At 49.9% G+C, this 20,058-nt stretch overlaps 1 protein-coding gene across 1 annotated transcript in view; it reads right to left on the reverse strand.

Moving 5' to 3' along the window:
* ANKRD33B (ankyrin repeat domain 33B) overlaps positions 1 to 20,058 on the reverse strand; it is an 81,323-nt gene continuing 61,265 nt past the window's right edge. The window contains exons 3-4 of the mRNA XM_027606537.2: positions 14,482 to 14,622; positions 1 to 7,069 (exon numbers count right to left, since the gene is read on the reverse strand). Of these exons, the coding sequence (XP_027462338.1) occupies positions 6,237 to 7,069; positions 14,482 to 14,622 (974 nt within the window). The 3' untranslated portion in view covers positions 1 to 6,236. The remainder of the gene's footprint in view (positions 7,070 to 14,481; positions 14,623 to 20,058) is intronic.

The following is a 20,058-nucleotide window of genomic DNA, read 5'->3' on the forward strand; positions in this document are numbered from 1 at the left end:
TAAGGGACATTAAAAATACTGACATATTTAATTGTCTCATTTTCTCATTTATACACACTTTGGTTTATTCCAATACCATACCACTGTACCAGGAGAGTGTTTATTTCACAAGTGATTTTTAATCCTGTAGCCACAATTCCCCCATATGTTTACATTATTTTTCTTCTATACTTTTTAAATATGAGATACAGAATTTGTCAGAGGTTAAAAGGGACAGACACGTTCTTTCTGCTGAATAAAGTATCCTATTTAACCTAAAGAGTATTATTAACCTTTTGGATAGCAAGAATTTGAAGCTGCTGGGAGTCACATGTACTTGTAGGTCCCCAAGTAGCCCTGAGGTCTAAATAGGAAAATACCTTTTATAAACTGTAACAAAACTCACGTCAAAATAAAAACCTATGAAATGTACACAGTTCTATCCAGAGTCAACATTTTTACAATATCCATTTTCAGAAACGATGAAAATAGCTTTATGTTCAGAAAACAGAACCTATATACCGAGGTGGCCTAACTTGCAATCTGGCTTCCCGTGCTGAAGTCTGTTCAGTCCTCTTATTATTAAAAATACACACCCTCAGACGCCCCCCAAAAATGCCAGGTGGGACAATGATTCGAAAGAAGAGAATTCTAAGGAGAGCATTTTCTGTTCATCTGAGCAGGGGATCTCATTCCCATTCCTCAGGATGTCCCCAAGGCTCGCCGGGTTTATAGGATCCTTATATAGTTCACATCCAGTTCTCCAGAGTCATACAGTTCCAAACCAGCTTCTAGAACGTCTGCTCAAAAACTGTTATTAAAGTGCTTCAATGCAACCTCCCAAAACATTATAAAGTGTCGGGTCAACACAGGTCACTGCTCTCCCCGGAATGACCAGCTTCATCTTTGTTTCTCGCCTACGTTTCCTTTTAAAACAAAAGACAAAGGTGTAACACTAGGATGAATAAATATCTCTCAAAAACCCAACTGTGTTAGCTTTCACTAGACTACCTAATCCTTGGGCAGACTTGGGAAAATCCTAGCGCTTCCTCAGGGTAAGATGTTGATTCTACGGCTAACCTGGCACCAAATTCCAAGAAATTCAGGCCCCCACCCCGTGGCCAACGCTGAATGGCCGGTGGTGCTCCCCAAGCAGTCATCTCTGGCTTCTGCCTCTCAATGTGAAGGATGAACGTCAAAGGCAGAGAGATGCCCCAGATCGGCTACTGGACCTTGCCGAGGAGCTCCTCTAGGAGCCATCTGGGCCAACACTGCCTCGCGGTAAGATCTGGGTTCTGACACGCTGGCCGTGTTACGTGTCCCATTGGACAAAGTGCTTCCAGTAAGTCTTGGGCTGTCCGACCCTCCTGAACACACGCATCGAAGCAGGTCACCCTTCACCTTCCCCGGGAGCCACAGCAGAGGTCACCTTTGCGATCACAAAGCCTGGTCTCCCTTCAGTTCATCTGTGTGTGTGCATGCCCACGCGTGTGCACGCTCACACCTTGGCCCACACCGTCCGCTTCGGCACAGCCGGCAGCCAAGGGCCACCGGAGCCCTGCAGGGGGCGCTGTGCCTGCCACAGGCCGGCTCACAGTGAGGAGATCGTGTGCACAACACCGGCATTCAACGGAGGTGCTAGAAAACTAGCTAAATCAGTTCAGGTAGTGGTGGGCTGGTGGTTTTGCTTTTTTTTTTTTTTTTTTCCTTCAAAAAACCACCTCCAGAAGGAATTCTTTTTTAGCCTCTTCTTTTAAATGTTAATGAAGAAACATGTGAATTCAAGGTCCCAGAAATGAGCAGCTGACTCCAGAGTTACCCAGACGAACGAAACAAGTTCTAAATGCTCCGAGGTGTGAAACAGGGAACACAGCCATCAGTCTTTTAGGAAGAACTTTGTGGGTACCAGCACTCCCGCTGTGACCATTGTCTTCCCAGTTCCAGTTGCTGCCAGAAACGTGACCTCATTGTTCTCTAAGGACCAGTTGCGATGGCCCCTCCACCTTCCCTCCGCTACAGCAAGTTGGTCCGGGAATCGAGGACCCTGCACACAGGGGACTTGGTGTGCGGAGAACCCACAGCCAGTGCAGCCTCCAGGGACCCACACAGGCCGGATAGGGTCCCGAGCAAATACCAGGGTACCTGTTTGAATTTTCCCAAATGACCCACACAGGCTGGATAGGGTCCCGAGCAAATACCAGGGTACCTGTTTGAATCTTCCCGAATGCTGTAAAAAAAAAACAAGTGTGAGCACTCCGTCACCTAAAGGCCTGTGACCAGAAACTTGACAATGGTTGATGATGGATCTCCAGAGCCTGGGGCGTCCGTGTGTGGTACGAGAATGGGCAATGAGTGAGCAGGGATCTCCAGGTGAACCCGGGGAAAGAGGAACAGCTGACTTACATCAGGCCTGGAACTCCGAGGAACTTCCGGGAAATTAGGAAAAGACGGTCTGCTCTCTGACTGTTGTGGGGACAAGGGGAGAGAGGTAGGGCTCTTGCCAGACGCTGCAAGAGACAAACCGGGCCCACTTCTTAGTCTTGGCTCCTTTACTGAACTCTCGGGGAGGCCTTTCTTCATGACTTGGTACCCCGGATTCTTCCCTAAGGATGACAGGCTTTGCATCCATTTCCGGACTGGGGGCTGGCCCCACCTCGTGGGATTCTGTTTCACACACAACCGCCTGGCCCTCACTCAGACGCTGGATCCCCAGAGACCTGCTCACCCCCTAAAGCATGGAAGGAAGTGGGGAGAGGCAGTCTGCAACGGCCTCTCTGCACGCACAAGCCCCGTGTTCCAGCTGACATCACGAATCTCTCCGTCCTTCTCCGCAGAATGAGCTTGGTGTCCCAGGAAGGCCCAAAGCTGAGACAAGGAACTGCAATTTCTGATCTTCATGTGGCTGAGGTACCCAGTACTGCCAGGTGCCTTCCGGGTGATGGAATATTCCTTCCTCGGAGAGAGGAAGGAAGGTCCATGATGTTCTGGTCCATGATGTTCTGGTCCATGATGTTCTGGGCTGTGTTTCTCTAGGGTGGCCAAAGACATGGAGAGTTTATGCTCTGAACGCTGAGGTCATTCCAGAAGAACCTCTCCCAGCTTTTCCCTCCTCCTGCCCAGCAGGGAGACTACGGAACACTGGAATCACATAAGCCAGGACGAGAAACTGTCACTGTGACCCCACCCACCCCGGGAGCAGACGGGGAGGAGCCAGTTCTAGAGGTGAAATCGGTGAATAGCCTTCTGTGTTATCATGACCACCGCTACTTAACATACAGGCTGAGTTTTTTTAAACACAAGGGTTCACATCCACAAGAGGTAACTGAGAGGAGCTGAGGTGACCTCACGTCCACTCCAGAGCCGTTTCAGCTGCCAAAGTCCCGGATCTCCAATAACCAGAAAATCGCAACTGAGGGAGATGGCGGACATTTCCCTAGAAGACAGCAGCATTGACGTCGTCTTGGAAATATTTCTTCTGTCTAGTGTAATCATAATTCACTCGAACATTTTAATAAAAGTATTAAAATATACTTCATCTTTTCCTCTAACTACATTTATATATAAATCCCTGAGAAGGTACCTGTCAACTTGAAATTCACTATTTACAGTTAATAAACAACAGGGGAGCAAGCAGACCCCAGCTCCCCCACTCCCTCCGACAGCGGAGTGGTGCTGTCATCTGTCAGGAGAGCAAACTAGGTGCCCCTCCCTTAAATGGGCATAAAGGGGGGGCTGGGTGGCTCAGTCGGTTGAGTATCCAATACTTGGTTTCGGCTCAGGTCATGATCTCATGGGTTGTGGGATCGAGCCCTGCCGTCGGGCTCCTTGCTCAGCGTGGAGTCTGCTTGAAAGATTCTCTCCCTCTGTCCCTCTTCTTCTCTCTCTCTCTCTCTCTCAAAATAAATAAATCTTAAAAAGTAATAATAATAAAAGGCGTGGGGGGCTGTGCCGAAATCCTAAACCATCTGCACAGAAGCTGGGGAAATCTGTCCTTCAGTCACTGGGTCGGTGGAGGTCATTATGTAATTCAGCAGGGACGCCACGCTGCCTCTCACAATTGCCTTGCTTTTCCGCCCTTTTTAGACCTCAGAGTGGTGGTGCCAGGGAGGATCAGGGCAACTAGCCACAGCTGCCAAAGAAAACAGGCAAAGGAAGGAGAGGCAAGCAAGGACGAGAGCGGGCAGCGAGGAAGGCAGGGAAGAAATGTGGCGACGAAGCTGAGGGGACATGCAGAGAGCAGGAGGGGGTGACTGCCCATCGTCACCCCTGCCCCCGACCAACGCTGGAAGCGAGCAAGCGGCAGGCAAAGGGTGACCCCTCAGTGAGAAAACGCAGCCAGCCATTCAAAGCAATGAAAATACATAAACCAGACAATGATCTCAGAGGATGCCGGGTCGTACTGTCAGGGAGACTAGGGGTGTTTCTCTTCGCCTCGGGGACCAGCTCTCGTCTCATCCAAGGGGATTTGGCCAATACCAACTCTTGGACACTAGGGTGACCTGCAGCCACGCAGTGTCGGTGATGCTAAAAGTGCGTCCAGACCTCTAGGCCATTCTGGAAAGAGGGAGGAGCTCACTAAAATCTGACTTAATAATCACAGCTACCCATCAGGCTGGTGCTGCGCAATAGCCTGTTAATTGAGGTTTCTGGAGAGGTGAGTGTGAGACCCCGGATAGCTCAATGCCTCACGGTGCCAAGTGGGAGGGACTAGGGAGAGGCCAGCGCCATTCCTGCCCACGTCATGAGACAGGCGCTCATCACACCCCAGCCAGGGGGCACGATTTGACTCGCGAATCCAGGGTTGTAAGAAAGAGCTTCCAAATCGGTCCCCACTACTTTAAATCTACAGCTTCCGAGGAAGAGAATTTTTAAATAAAGTGCTGTCAGAGTGCATATATGACAGATACTCTGCAACCCAGATGGCCAGAGATTCATTAGACTCTCTCAGTGCTTTGGAGATTAAAAAAAAGTATGGACAGAACTCCCACTGAGAGCTCAGGGCTCCGGGCAAATCACGGACGTGCTCTGCCCAAGTCCCCGCATCTTGGAAATTCTACAAAGTCCACATGAGGATAGACTGAATGAACATCACGGGCAGTCCAAGGAAAAATCAAAGTAATTCCACACCAGGAATTGAGTCGGGAGGAGGGAGCCATCCAGCCCACTCCAGGAGAATTTGCCTAAAACGAGTTTGCTTAATATTCAGTTCTAATCCCTGGTCTTCTAAACCCCCTCCACCTTCTCAGCGGTTTGTATCACTCTGGCGCCTTATTCTTTTGCATCTTTTTTACATTTTAAGGATATCTGAATTCAATTTATCTAAGAGCACAGAGGACTTAATTTTGTATTTCCAGTAAAAACTTATTACATTTGCCCCCATTTTATTAGATAATAGATTTTTCTCGTATCTATTTTTGAATATGTTAAAGGTTTTGCATCCGGTTTATCTAAAGTCCCTTGCTTAAAATACTTAGTTCCAGCAATAAGTACATGCTTCTCGATGCACGGTTTCATGCTTTGACAACAGGTTTTTCTTCATTATTATTACCGTCTAAGTAAGAGAGCTTTAAAATAAGACACAAGGAACTCTGATTCCCCTGTCTCACGTCATCATTTTGCTGGAAAAGGAAATGCCTCCATCAAATAGAAACAAATATTCCAAATCACTGAATCAAATCAATAAGAACATACAGCGCGCACGTGCGCGTCCAATGAGAAGGAAAGACAAACAGCAAGAAAGGGGAGACTCCCGAAAAATTCTGTAGGAAATCATAGAGATATCACAAATAATGATTGCCAGAAACAGTATGTTAAACAAAGGGTCTTCGGGCAAATGTATTAAAACCGTCTTAAATACAAACAACCCCATCACCAGTAAAATGCTGCAAATTGGATCATGATTAAAAATACAAAATTATTCAGACCCCTTGATAAATTGGTCTTATAAATTTCCCAAGTGAGGTTCTAAAGGTAGGCTTCGCGGCAAATTTGCCCACCAGGTGCACTGATCGCTAGGGGAACTGGTTTCAGGCTATTCGACCTGTGCCCTGCCCAATTCACGCAAGGGTGCAGCCTGAACAAACAAACGGGGAGCACTTCTGGGTCCAGGTCCGAGGGCGCCCCTCTGCCCGGGATGTGCAGGGAGGTGCAGCGCTGCGGGAGGGGCGAGGGCAGGAGGGAGGCACACCCGCACCCCTCTCCGCGCGCAGCCCCGCTGCTCCCTCCCCCACCGCACACGCTTCCAGGCCTCGGACCCCTCACGTCCTTTTCCTCCAGGAGGACGCCCGCTTTTCCTTCTGCGCCGCCGCCACCCGCTGCTTCTCCGCCTCTTCCGCCTTCCTCTTTTCCTCCTTGGCCTCCTTGTACCGCCACTTGGGGAGCTGCAGGTGGGCGCTGTCCTTGGTGCTGCCCTTGGCGGCCGTCCGCTCCGGCTGGAAGGTGGGCGCGGGCGCCTTGCTGATGCGCACCCTGGGGATGACCACGCCGGGCCGCACGCTGCTCCTCCTCAGCAGCTGCAGGGGCAGGAGGCTGGTCCTCCGCGGGGCACCCGACAGCTGCGGAGACGGGAGGCTGGCTCTCGGGGCCACCTCTCTGGAGACCCCGACGGCCTGGGAGGTCCGGAATGGCTGCTCAGAGCCCTGGATCTTGTCACTCTCCTGGGCGTGCGTGTCCCGGTTCCCCTGAGCCTCCAGGATTTCCTGCACCGCCAGCCGCCTTTTCCCCACACAGGGGGGGCTCTCGGGGCACACAGTCTGGCAGACGATGGCGACGGCGGGGCTGTACAGGCTCGTGGTCATCCTGACCATGTGGTCCAGGACACCCCCATCCTCCAGGCCCTGGCGTGAGCGGGAGGTCAGCGTGGACCGCACGAGCTCGGTGAGCTTCTGCAAGCAGTTTTTGGAGCCCGAGGGCTTCAGAACGGCCTCCGGAGGCAGCGGCAGCTCTGGTTTGTATTTTTCCCCAAACTGCTCCGGGCAGGGTCGCTCCAGCAGCCTCTGGATGAGGCGGACAGCCTCCACCCGTCCAGTGTAAGTGGCCCACTCCTGGGGCGACATCCCACGGCGGGGGTCCCTGGCATGGACATCTGCTCCTGAAAATTAAAAAAAAAAATGCAAACACAAACAGTAATGGGCAAATGCAACAAGAACTTTCCCAGCCAATGGCAGGAAACGAAAGAGTGAAATGGATCAAAGGTAAAACTTCCAAAACCTAGTGACGGACTACCGGGAGCTGTGCCACCTGGATGAACGTTCGGCTGACCGTGAACTACTATAATCACAACACAACCCACCTTTAAGTGCTCCATTTAATGGCCCACCTTTCCTAAACAAAACTGCCTAAACTCAGCACCTAAATCATGGAATTTTTAAAGAAATAAGATTTCATGGCTTGGGGCGCCTGGGTGGCTCAGTTGGTTAAGCGACTGCCTTCGGCTCAGGTCATGATCCTGGAGTCCCGGGATCGAGTCCCACATCGGGCTCCCTGCTCAGCAGGGAGTCTGCTTCTCCCTCTGACCCTCTTCCCTCTCGTGCTCTCTCTCTCTCATTCTCTCTCTCAAATAAGTAAATAAAATCTTTAAAAAAAAAAAAGATCTTCATGGCTTTCCAGCAATGAAGAGATGACTAGACAGCAAAGGTGCTCTGTGAACACATCAATGATGTTACTAGAATGTTCTAGAATACTAGAAGGAATAATCACTTGCAAAGCATTTGGTGTCCCATTTACTTATCATCTCATGTTTTCCTCACAGATCTCTTGTGAAGAATGTGAGGGTCCCTATTTTGCAGGAAATGTGTGGTCCTTCACTTCTTGTACTGAGTGGTTAGGAGGTCCTGGGTCTATCCTCTACCAGATCGTGGGCTTTTCCAGGGCAGAGCCCACATCTTACTCGTTTTCGTTTCCTTGACACTTCTCACCCTGGCTGGTAAAAGGCATGCATTGAATAAAGGTTTGTTACAGAACGGATGGTAGTCACAGTGGCCAAGGGACCTACCTGAGGCCTCGAAGATGGTAACAGAGAAAGTCTCAGCCCTGTACACTTCCCACCACCCCACAGAGAGAGGACCGCCTCCTCTCTGACAGTTGTCTGTGTCAACACGGTCAGACTAAAGTAACCAGGGATGTAAACAAACACCAATCTAGCTAGGTGCACGGTAAAGCTATTTGACAGAGGCAGTTGGCATCCACAATCAGTTGACTGAGCCAAGATTACCCTCAATAATGTGGGTGGGCCTCATCCAATCAGTTGAAGGCCTTCAGACCAAAAGCTAAAGTTTTCGGGAGAAAAAAGAATTCAGCCTCAAGATTGTAGCATTAACTCCTGTCCAAGTTTCCAGCCCAGTGGCCTGCCCTCACTAATTTTGGGCTCTCCAACCCCCAAAATCACGTGAGCCAATTCTTTAAAAGAAATCTCTTAATGTGTATCTCTTGTTGGTTCTGTGTCTCTGGAGAACCCTGCCTCCTACCTCCTCAGTCTCCCTTACACTAGTCACTTCTTTAATAAATCTCTCCCATACCACCCACTGTCCCCTCCTAATACTGCAAATTTAAACTTCAACTCAACTTGATGAAATGTTCATAAATTTCAGCGTGGTACTATAAGAGAAATTAATAAGGAATTGCTGTTCAATTCATCTTGGTCCAATCTCAGCCTCATACACAGTTAAAAATCATTCAGGATTTCAGGTCCCATTAGTCATACTTTCACTGGAAAGCAATGTGGAGAACTAGGGCAATTATCTAGTCTGTGAACTCCCCAGGGACCAGGACTGGCAGAGGCTTCTGCATTTATATCCCATGCAGACCCAGGTGTCTGATGTGCGGCGGCAGCTCAGCGTGTGCTGAACGGAGGCGAGGACAGCTCACCAGCCTCCCTGCCCCAGCCTCCCGCCCGTGGCCCCCTGGCCCAGGCAGCCCCAGGCCACCTGAGATTGCCTCACAATGCTCTTCATTCTGGGGCACATTTAAAAAATAGGCATACTAGAGGAGTGGTAATTATTTGGAACTGGAAATCGGGATGGAACTCATTAGCCAGAGTACAATTTATAAACCGACAAAAATGAAAAGGGGGCAGTAAAAATGTCACTGCAAAAATAGATGACACATTAAACCTTAATTAATTGCATGTCACTTAAAAAGGTACAAACTGCAAAATTAAAATCTTAATGAACCCAGCTGGAGAGAGACATTTTTCAAAAGCGAATGGAAAACTAAAAGAACAGCTGTCCACAGTGTAGCATACTTCTCCCTGTGCCTTTTCAAGATGATCTTAGAAACTGCACACATTCTGAAGGACAAGGCCATGCGCACGGGAGTGCAGCCTAAGGATGTGAGTCATGCCATAACTTGGGGATCCACTTCCTTCAGCAATCAGTAAAGGCAATATTAACGGCCTGGACGGCATGATTAAATCATGGAAGGCCAGCACCAATGATGAACACTCTACACAGAAACCTGTCAGAGAACACGGAGAACTCTGACAGGCCAGTGTATGCATCTTCTGCCCATGAACTACTGGCACCCTCACCCCCTACCCAGGGCTGTTTTGCCCAGGGCTCCAGCCGTGCAGACAAAAGCTGGGCTCCTGCCCGTGCATCCATTTGCCGCCATGTTGAATGCTCTGAGTTGTCTACACAAAGTCCTCTGTTTTACTCAAGGCAGCAACATACTCAGTTCTAGGCAATGCCTCATGACTGGTGTAAACCAGGGTTTTGCCACCTCGGGACCATTGATGTTTTGGGCCAGATCATTATGTGGTGTGGGGGCTCTCCTGTGCCGTAAGACTTCTAACGGCAACCCTTGTCTCTACCCGGTAGATGCCAGTAGCATTTCACAGTTGTGACAGGCCAAAATGTCCCCAGATATTACCAAATGTCCTGGGGGGGCAACCCCCACGCCAGGTGAGAATTACCGGTCTAACCCAGTAACTGCGGTCCTGTTCTCCTTTTTCTTAGCCTCGCTTACGGCCGGTCAGCGAGCCCCAAAGAGAAGGCTTTTGTACACTGATAAAAGTGACTATGTGGTTGGTGGTGCTGCTTCCCGTCTGAAGCCTAGAGTTCCGGTGACCAAGTTGCAGGGGGGAGAGGAAGGGGGAGTCATGGGGATGCTGGGTGGACAGAAAAAGGAACCTAGTTCTGCGATGTCCTCATGGAGTTCAGGCCAGCTCTGCACCGTGACTGCCTACCTCAGGACTTCTGGCGAGGTGAGCAAAACAGATGCTTGTTTTCTTTCAGCCACTGTCAAGTCAGGATGTCTGTGACGGGAAGCAGAAAGCATTCTAAAACAGGTGCTAAAGGAAAACAAGCTACCTTCCATCACTCACCGTCGGAAGCTTTCTCCGCAGAGTGGCGGCCAGGTCACGGGACTAGCAGTAGGCAGGCAGAGGCCGGGGTGCGTCACTTCCTTTCCTGTTTCTCTGCCAGCCCCCCACTTCTAAGCCCAGCGCTGGTCCCCCTCCCACCAAGAGGCCTTACTGGTCTCACGGGACCCTTTTGGACCAGTCCCTGCAGGTCTCCTCCTGTGCCATCCTGGCCTGTGTCTTGGGTACTTGGGATATAATCGATGCGAAAAATCAGGATGCAGGGTCTCAGAAAAGAGACCTGATCTGGGGGATGGGAAAGATTGTGCTTTCTGCTTCCAGCCTGCTCCACCCCCGAAGGCATTTCCAAGCTATCTTGTACTCGGTCTTTCGGAGGGTCTCAGCAGGGCTGACCCCCAGTTGCCCAAGGGTCCCCCTTCCCCATCCTTCATGTGGCTTCCTGGCTCCCCTTCCAGAAAAACTAGTTGCCCCCAAGTCCTTGTCTCAAGGTTTGCTTTTGGGACAAGCGAAATGCCCAAGCTAAGACCCTGCCCTCGGTGACATGGAATGCCTGACTTTTGGCCCTTTCCCTGCATAATCTTTTGAAACTATTCCAACTCAGCAAATTCTCAGGTCACAGGAAATCCATGTTTTCCTTATAAACAGAAAGAAACCTCTGTAGTGATATCAAATCACTTGGCTTTCCAGAAGCACACAGTCGGGGCTTGCCTAGGACAAGAAGGACCACAGGCCCAACAACAGGAGTGCCTCTCTCTCGCTGAACAAGCCACCTACACCTCCCCAGAGGTCTGCTTTGTTGCCCAGAATCACGGGAAGAGATGAGCATCTTGCTTGCGCGTGTCTGCTTCCCAAATGCTAGAGCAATCACACACTTCAGGGATAAAAGCCGGCCCTCTTAAGCGAGTCTGGAGCCTTCCAACCTCCACTGAGCTCTGCTTCTCTTCAGGGAAAATCACATCCTCCTTATGGCTTCTCAGAGCCACTTACTTAAATAGACCTGTCACTTCGGGGCATTAATATTCCGTTGAATTAACAAGAACCCACAGCCCCACTTGCGATGCATATCAGGACAGCTGACATTATTCCTTGGGAAGCCAAAAACCAAAGAGCCAATAAATCAGCTTTTTGGAACCTGGTCACATTTTTATGAAAATCCAAAGTTTTGATAATTCTAATGTTACTTCGTTCTGCCTGACAAGATAAGATAAGAAGATGATATGTGTCTGGATGTTATGAACTACTTGAAAACCTGAACCGTTTACGGGGGCATCCAACTCAATGATCCATCATTTCCAAAAGGAAATGGTTCCTATTGAATATAATGAAGTTGCAATTCAGAAATTCAACTCAGGTGCAGAAGGATGTTTGAGCTTGAAAAAATGAGGATGAGATAGATACAGATCTCTACCCTAACCATTCAACATAATACTGCTTGTGCCTTTTGCTTTTGAAATGATCACAGGATGACCATTCTGTGATTAGCTCTCAAGGAATCTTCCCCAGCTGCACAAAAATGCACTCGCTGTTGAAATGCCAATCCAAAGAAATACTCAGGCATTAGTATCTTTAAAGGCTTTAGTTTTTCTAAATATTGATATATTAAATGTAAATAACAAGACTTAAAAATACTTGTGCACATTTTTTAAATATCCCAACAAGTATCCTTATGGCTACGCACCCAAACCAGGAGGGACTTCGATCGCACAAGTTTTTTTTTTTTTTTCTTTTAAGACATATATGCACATCTACTGTAAAAGGAAAACGTAATGCATTTTCCTGGGGCATTCAGGAGGGCACTTGTGATGAGTTCTGGGTGTTGTATGTAAGTGATGAAGCACTACATTCTACTCCTGGGACTAATATTACACTACATGTTAACTAACTAGAATTTAAATAAAAACTTGAAACATTGGGCGCCTGGGTGGCTCAGTTGGTTAAGCGACTGCCTTCGGCTCAGGTCATGATCCCGGAGTCCCGGGATCGAGTCCCTCATCGGGCTCCCTGCTCGGCAGGGAGCCTGCTTCTCCCTCTCACCCTCCCCCCTCTCATGTACTCTCTCTCTCTCATTCTCACTCTCTCAAATAAATAAATCTTTAAAAAAAAAAAAACTTGAAACATTAAAAATCAATCGATCAATCAATCATAGTTGGGGGGGGAGTAAATTACTAAAAGCCTACACTAGCTCCAGAAGTAGTAAAAGCAGATGAAGCTTCCCCCAAACACAAAAGCATCATAAACACCATTTAATTAGGAAGAACCACCTCTTGTTGCTATAGGACAGGCAAGGCCTAAACTTTGTTGAAACTGTTATCTTGCCTTTGAAAAATAAACTGTCAGAGTCAAAAGCACAATCAATGGGATTAAATCTAATTACGCTCTTTTTTATTTCTGTGAAAGTTTTCATCTCTGAAGCCTGTCATCACTTACTGAATTTATTTTTCTTCCAGCATCCCCTAAAACACTCAGATTGAAGTGGGAGAAAAAAAAACCCAAGCAAGCTGTGAATCCTAGAACCCCAATGTAATCACAAGGAAAATGACAGACAGGCTGGGGACACTGTACACAGGCCAGTATGCAGACTGTCAGGTCAGGAATGAGGAGGTGAGACTGAGAAACTGTCCCCGGCCTCAGGACCCTGGCGACACAGGACAGTTACATGTGGGAGCCTGGATGGGATCCTGGAAAATGGAAAGGGGACAGCAATGGATGCAGGGGAAATCCGAATAAAGTTTGGAGCTCGGTCAACAGTAATGTCCCAGCGTTGGCCCCTCCGTAAGATGTTAACATGCAGGAGACGAGTGCGGGCCGTCTGGGACTCTCTGTACTATCTCTGTCACTTCCTATACATCTAAATTAGTCCCAAATAAAAGTTTCCTTTAAAAAAAAGAAGCAGCAAGTTGTCTAAAGAGGACTACCAGCCTAGGCTGATGCCCAGCAGAAGGTCGTTGCGTCCTCAGAGAACCACAGCAGGAGGGCAAACGCCACCTCTCCGGGGTCTCGTGGGGCCAAGCGGGGTGGGCTGAACCCAGTGCCAGGAACAAAGACAAGATGAAGTAAAATAAGGAAATTAAACCATGTGGGCACAGCACAGCATCTCACACTGACTGAATCGTTAGATGCCAGCTCTGCACCTGACCCTTTGTGTGTGCATTATACACACTTTCTCATTTGATTCTCAAAATAACCCAACAAGGCTAGTTAAAGATGATCAGGGACTGCATTCTAGAGGGAAGAGAGGAGCTGGGGGCCGACTGAATCTAGCTGGGCAATTCCTTAAATCTACGTAGCCCTGGGGAGTTTACAAAGCAGGGTCACACTTCATCCTGGGGGGTGGGAAGGAAGTCATGACTCCCATGATGGGGAACGGGAGGCTCAGAGAAGGAAGGGCTCCCTCCAAGATGACCAGGTCATAAAGGGCAAGGCGGGGGTGCCTGTCTTTCCACTCGGTGACATGTCCCTGACAAAGGAAACTGCTGCATCCCACATCAGCATGTGACTACAACCACCAGCAAATGGGGATCTAGGATGGCTACTAGGCCCATCCCGCCATCCCTGCGTCCACCCTCAATGGGACAGGCTTGCACTCGGAGCCAAGACCCTCAGATGCCCCTATCCCTGCGCCCACCCTCAATGGGACAGGCTTGCACTCGGAGCCAAGACCCCCACATACTCCCATCCCTGCGCCCACCCTCAATGGGACAGGCTTGCACTCGGAGCCAAGACCCTCAGATGCCCCTATCCCTGCGCCCACCCTCAATGAGACAGGCTTGCACTCGGAGCCAAGACCCCCACCTACTCCCATCCCTGTGCCCACCCTCAGTAGGAGAGGCTTGCTGCTCAAAGCCAAGGCCAGAACACACATTTCTAAAGAAGAACAAATATGGGCAGGAGGAAGCTAAGGCTGAGGGAAGAGTTTATCGGGGAGCAAAGAGGGGTTTCCTGTAGGGTGACCAGTAATGTGACCTCCCACCCCACCCGGAAGGGTTTGTTTTCCTTTCCATCTGTTTCAGCTCAGTTGATGACAACCACACCCCTCAAAGAAACTATTCTTCGTTGCATCCACTAGGCTCCGTCTCTATGGAACTGATGCATCTCAGTACATGTTCTCCAAAGGAGCAAGATCGGCATTTCCCAAGACCCTTGGGGACCACCCCCTCCCCACCCCAGGATGGGCAGAGACAAACCTGCTAGCATCAGGGCTCTGATGCACTCTGTTCGGCCCTGCATGGCGGCTTTCATTAGGGCAGTGAACCCAAACACGTTCCTCCTCTCAAGGTCAAGGCCAGGAAAATAGTTCAGCAAGTAGTTGGTGATGGTGGCATGCCCTGTGAAGAGAATCACACACGTTTATTGAGCGCATTCCAACAACGGTGTGCATGCCCCGGAAGCCTCCGCAGAGCCAGGACGGCCACACGGTCAACCTCCAGGACGAGCCCATCTGTCTGGGTGGCTGAGGCTGCCCCTCAGACACGAGAAATAATTCTCACAGCGTCCAGGAAACAGCAAGACACAGGGCGCCACCCCAGTTCATTCCGGTTCTCTGCGGCCCACCCACGGGGGAGCCCAGCTGTCTGTCAACCGGGTAAGGAGGGACCGTGGGGAGCCAGCATGCGGTGGGGCTGGCATATGGAAACTGAGCTAAGCGAGCCTCTGGCGTCACTGGCTGATCAGGGGGAAGGTCCTGGATTCTGTCAGCTCCCACCAGGAGATGCCAATGCAAACAGATGCAAAACTAAAAATGAACCTCAGAGCCATTTCTCGGTGCTCCCTAGGAGAAGGTCATCATCACAGCGAGGGGATATGCCAATTCATGCTGTCACCTGCTGTTACCACTCAGACATGTCTCTGTCTGTCTCTTTCTCTCTGTCACACACACACACACACACACACACCTACACACACACACAGGCAGGAGGCAGGGAACGTGGGGAATGTTGCTACCCAGACCCACCCAGCCCCTGCACCCCCAGGCCCTTCTCTGAGCTGCCATCCCCAACCTCACCCTTGCTGACCTCAGCTAATAGGCCCTGGAGAGTTCGAGCAGTCTGCAGGAGTCTCTCCCCTGGGCCCCGGTGGAGGGCCTGGGTGCCCAGTCTCCTTCCTTACACGCTGGGGATCCAGCCCTCTGAAATCTCCCCGTTCTTCCCAGTGCACGCATGTTCCTGGGGACATCCCACTGTCAGGCTGCAGGCAAGGGGCCTCGTGGACACTCCGGTGCTCTCTGTCATTAACTGAGCATCACCTCCTCTCCTCCCCCCCGGCCCCCGGGGGGCCTCTGCACCATCGAGGTGCCAGAGGCATGAGGCCCCTTCCCCGGCTGACTCTGTGACAGGTAGCACATGAGATCTGGGATGTGGCAGAGGAGGTGAGACCTCATGGCTGCCCACTCTCAACAAAAACTGGGGTGCAGATTCTTCTAGAACCATTGTTGTCTGCTTACCATGGACCTCAGCCCATCTCCTGAACTCACGGCAAAAATTAAAAGGTGAGCCATGAAGCTTTCTGAGAGAGAAACACTGACTAACATGACCTCCCCCGAAACAAGCTACAAATGGGTACAAGCAGGTGTGCCCCACTAGCACCATGACTCACGGATTCCAACCAGCAACTGGTGCCTTTTCACTCATTTACTCACTCGGCCCTCCACTGTCATTGAAGGTGCCAGGGTGGGGAAGATGCTAGCTGGCAGGAGCCCGGAGCAGCTTAATTGCTCTAAACTGTGTGTGTGGGGCGGGGGGTGTCCTTTGATCTCAGTTAAGTTCATCACCCAGCTAAACGCTTTGCAGCACCTGTCAGTTAGATTTAGAGTGAAACGAATTGCAATTCATTTAGAGCCATTTCTTTTAAAATGTGAAAGTGTGTCTGTTGTAATCTGCAGCAGGATATCCTTTGCACCGTTCTATCCTGAACACTTTGAACAGGCGGGGAGAGGAAATATTGAAAATGCACAAAGCAAACAGCCCATTATACAGAACTGTTCTGCTTATTATGTTGAGCTCCGGAAAACCAACATGTGGCCAACTTGTTCTGACTACAGGCACAAGCTTTCAATAATCCATGAAATCCAGCCCGCCTCCCCACTGGCTTTCTCAGGACACAGATGGCCTCGTTCAATGAAATCAAGGGTAGACAAGATGCTTCTAAGTATATACAGATATTAACCTCTCTTCTGTTAAAAACAAGACAACAGGTCCAAAATGGAGTCACTTATGCTAAGCCCCCAATCACCAAACCGAGACTTAATTACAGTTTGGGTTTTTCCGGAGATGGAATCTTAAACCAATCAATCGGGAATCGCCTGATCAGCACTAGTGATTCTGATCATCTGCCTGATAGACCCCTGGCATCCCCTAAAGGAAAGTGACCTTGCAATAACCAACCCACTTTTCCGCCCTGTATAGTTTCCTTATTCTTCCTCCCTCCTTCCCCTTCCTTCCTCCTCTGACTGTAAAAGTCTCCTACTGCGTACAACTCCTTGGAGTGCCTTTCTATCTGCTAGATGGGATGCTGCCCGATTTGAATCAACTTTTGCTCAAACTCGACATTTTTAATTTGCCGCAGTTTCTCTTTTAACACTTCTTTAAAACCATGACAATTAACCAAGGGGAGCTTTCCTTTTCTTTAGTAAGACACATAGATAGTGATAGATAAACAGGTAGACAGACAGGCTAACACACACAGCCTTCCTTACATAACAGAACCAGAACATGCACCATACTGAAATCTAGTCTGAGCCCAGTCCAACTTTCTGGGATAGGATTTGCTCCGACAAAGCCCTTTCTAGGGGTGGGCTCACCATAGAGACCCCCAAAGTGCCCCCAATGAGCCTGCCTAAGGGAAGAGCACAAGTGACCCAGGGGTTAAGTGAATTCTGGACGAATTAGCTTCAGTAGCATGATTAAATGCCAGTGCAGAGAGAAAACTTAGGACTTAGAAGAGCTGATTGTGAGAACACCCAAGTTCAAGTCCCAGCCTGTCACTTAACATCTGGGCAGTGTGGGGCTCCTGGATGGCTCAGTCAGTTAAACATCTTCCTTCAGCTCAGGTCATGACCCCGGAGTCCTGAGATGGAGTCCCACATCAGGCTCCCTGCTCAGTGGGTAGTCTGCTCCTCCCTCTCTTTCCACCCCTCCCCTGGCTTGTGTTCTCTCTCTCTCTTGCTCACACTCTCTCTCTCAAATAAATAAATAAAATCTTAAAAAAAAAAAATCTGGGTAGCCCTGGGAAGGTGAGTAAACTTCACTGAGTCTCTGTTTCCACTTCTGGAAAATGGGAGATAATTTCAACATCACCACTGTGAAACTTCCAGAAGACAGGGTGTGTAAGAAGTGCCTTGCAGAAAAATTCCAAATAATTCATGCAGGTACCACGCTCTCAAGGAGGTGGAACATAACCCACTCCTTAACTCGTGGGCTGTGCATTGTGGCTTCCTTTCAAAGAGGGACTACAGCGAACAGGGAGGGGACAGTGGAGCCACCTGACAAACATGACCTCAACCAGGTGACCAAGGTGAAGAGCAGTGGTGATGAGTCATGTCGACAGCTGTACTGACAAAGACTCTTTGCTTGACCGAACTTTAGTCAGCCTCCTGAATCTTCTAGGCCCAGCTGTGCACTTCCTTGGAAAATCTAGTTTCAGCAAGAACTCTGCTCAGTTTGACCAGCACCCCACCCTTCACATCTGATCACAGTCTTCATCCTCTACACCCCCCCGGGGGATGATGGATCACTCTGGCCTGCTTTCAGCAAGAACCCCATTAGCTCAGTTTAGCCACAACTTCCCTTACTCCTCTGAGTCATTTTCCACCTGCTGACCCCCACCCTGCTCCTTGGCTATAAATCCCCACTTGCCAGTGCTGTACTTGGAGTTGAGCCAACATCTCTCCCCCACTGCAAAATCCCATTGCAGTGGTCCCTCCACCTATCACAGTGGTCCTGAATGAAGTTGGCCTTACCGTCTTTAGCAAGTGTCACTCCATTTTTTTTAATGGTACCCTTGATAAGATGTGAATAGAATGGCACTTTCCTCTGTGGTCCTCCCCGCCTCCCCTGACTTCTAACTCTAATCGTGAGCAAACATGAGGCACACTCAAACTGAGGGACATTTCACAAACTCCCTGACCAGTACTACCCACACTGTCAAGGTCATAAAAACAAGAAAAGTGTGAGAAACCATCACAGACAAGAGGAGCGTGACATAACAGCTAAATGTAATGCAGGCCCCCACATGGGATCCTGGAACAGGAGAAGGGCATTAGAGAAAAGCTGAGGAAGTCTGAGAAAAGAATGGACTTGAGTGAACGATAATAAAGCATCGATCTTGGTTCATTCGTTGTGCCAAACGTATCCCGCTACTGTAAGATCCCAACGACAGGGGACACTGCGTGCAAGCATATGAGACTCTCTGTACCCTCTCTTCAGCTCTTCTGTGAGTCTAACCTATTCTAAAATCAAAAGTGTTTATTTAAAAAGGGTGATCTACAGCGCGCCTAGGTGGCTCAGGGGTTAAGTGTCTGCCTTTGGCTCAGGTCATGATCTCAGGGTCCTGGGATTGAGCCCCATATCGGGCTCCCTGCTCAGCGGGGAATCTCCTTCTCCCTCTCCCTCCACCCCTCCCCGGCTTCTGCTCTCTCTCTTGCTCATGCTCTCAAATAAATAAATAAAATCTTAAAAAAAAAAAAGGACCTCACATACCCAAAAAATAAACAATTCAAATTATCCAGCAGGTGGGAGAGACCCAAAATAGACTCCCTGCTCACTGGGGAGTCTGCTTCTCCCTCTCCCTCTGCCCCTCCGCCCCTGCTTCTGCTCACCCATTCTCATTCAAATAAATAAAATCTTTAAAAATCAAAAATTAAAAATTTTTAAAAATAAAAAAATAGGCTCTTAAAACAAGATGGTGGAGGAGTAGGAGACCTGGATTTCATCTGGTCTCAGGAATTCAGCTGAATAGGGATCAAACCATTCTGAACACCTACGAACTCAACAGGAGACAGAAGAAGAGAGTAGCAACAACTCTCTGAACAGAGAAGCGACCACTTACTGGAAGGTAGGACGTGCGGAGAAGTGAATCCAGGGGATATTCGGGAGGATAGACGGCGGGGGAGGGGGCCTCCGTCGGCCGCTTCTGGCAAGTGCTAGAGCCGCGGAGCACAAAATCGGAACTTTTAGAAGTTGGCTCCGCTGAGGGACGTCGCTCCAGTGGCTAAGCTGGGGGTGGAAACCTCGCGGGACAGTGTGGTCTCAGGACCCTCGGGGTCACAGAAAGACCGGGGGTGCCTGAGTGCGGAAGAGGTCCCAGGGATCGGAGCGGGGAAGCCGGCTGCAGAGACGGAGCCGAGGCGCGGGCTCTCAGCTCGGGGTTGCCATAAACTGTGATCCGCAGCACAGTCGGGTCACTGCTCCTCCAGCAGGGACCCAACAAGCGGCAGATCCGGGGAGACTCCCCTTCCTCCCCCGGGAGGAGTGGCGCGGGAGCGCACCGCAGGGATCTGCTGGGTTTGGGGACTCCACACGGGGTCGGGTGCCAGAGATAGAAACGCTCGGTCACAGGCCGGGTGAGCACGGAGTGCGGCCGGAGACCGGGGACACGGGAGTGACTGCTTTTCTCTGGGGGCGCACTGAGGAGCGGGGCCCGAGTTCTCAGCTCCTCCCAGCGGAGATTGGGAGGCCACCACTTTTACTCTCATCCTCCGAAGCTGTTACCAAGAGCTTGCAGGGAACAAAAGCTCCCGAGAGCAAACCCGAGCAGATTGCTTAGAC

This window comes from Zalophus californianus, chromosome 5 (assembly GCF_009762305.2).
Source record: "Zalophus californianus isolate mZalCal1 chromosome 5, mZalCal1.pri.v2, whole genome shotgun sequence".
Lineage (NCBI taxonomy): Eukaryota > Metazoa > Chordata > Mammalia > Carnivora > Otariidae > Zalophus > Zalophus californianus.